General features: G+C 61.0%; 1 protein-coding gene across 1 annotated transcript in view; it reads left to right on the top strand.

Moving 5' to 3' along the window:
• The window catches only part of SDK2 (sidekick cell adhesion molecule 2), a 189,974-nt gene that overhangs the window by 154,610 nt on the left and 34,838 nt on the right, over positions 1–526 (top strand). The window contains exon 38 of the mRNA XM_021711624.1: positions 352–453. Within this exon, the coding sequence (XP_021567299.1) occupies positions 352–453 (102 nt within the window). The remainder of the gene's footprint in view (positions 1–351; positions 454–526) is intronic.

Raw genomic sequence — 526 nt, 5'->3', positions numbered from 1 at the left:
CCAGCGAGGCTGCGGTGGCCGGGAGCGGCCACTGCACTCCAGTCTGGGCGACAGAGTGAGACTCCAACTCAAAAAAATATATATATTCATAGTGCGCCTTTCAGTCTCAAAAGCCTTCAGTTGAACAATAAAATGTCACCCTCCGCCAGGAAGCCAACCAGCATCACCTTGTGCCCAGATTGGCAGGAGGGCCCGCCTCCTACTTATTTTTTCCTGAGCCTTCACACAGGAGATTAGAACTGCAGGGCGCCTCCTCCCTTCCCCTGCAGTCTCACCCTCTACAGGAGGGGGGTCCTTCCCAGCAGGGCGGGTGACCTGGGTCTGTCTCCTCTCTCCCACTCTCACCCCCAGACCTGAACAAGCACCGGCGGTATGAGATCCGCATGAGCGTGTACAACGCGGTGGGCGAGGGGCCCTCCAGTCCCCCACAGGAGGTCTTTGTCGGGGAGGCAGGTGAGCGCCCCCACCCTGTTCGGCCCCACCCAGTCCAGGGGGAGGAGACCCAGGCGCCCCGTCCCACCCTAGC

This window comes from Carlito syrichta, unplaced genomic scaffold (genome assembly GCF_000164805.1).
Source record: "Carlito syrichta isolate Samal-C Ts95f unplaced genomic scaffold, Tarsius_syrichta-2.0.1 Scaffold302417, whole genome shotgun sequence".
Taxonomy (NCBI): Eukaryota; Metazoa; Chordata; class Mammalia; order Primates; family Tarsiidae; genus Carlito; species Carlito syrichta.
Note: the sequence above shows the minus strand (reverse complement) of the source record. Positions and strands in the feature narration are given on the sequence as shown.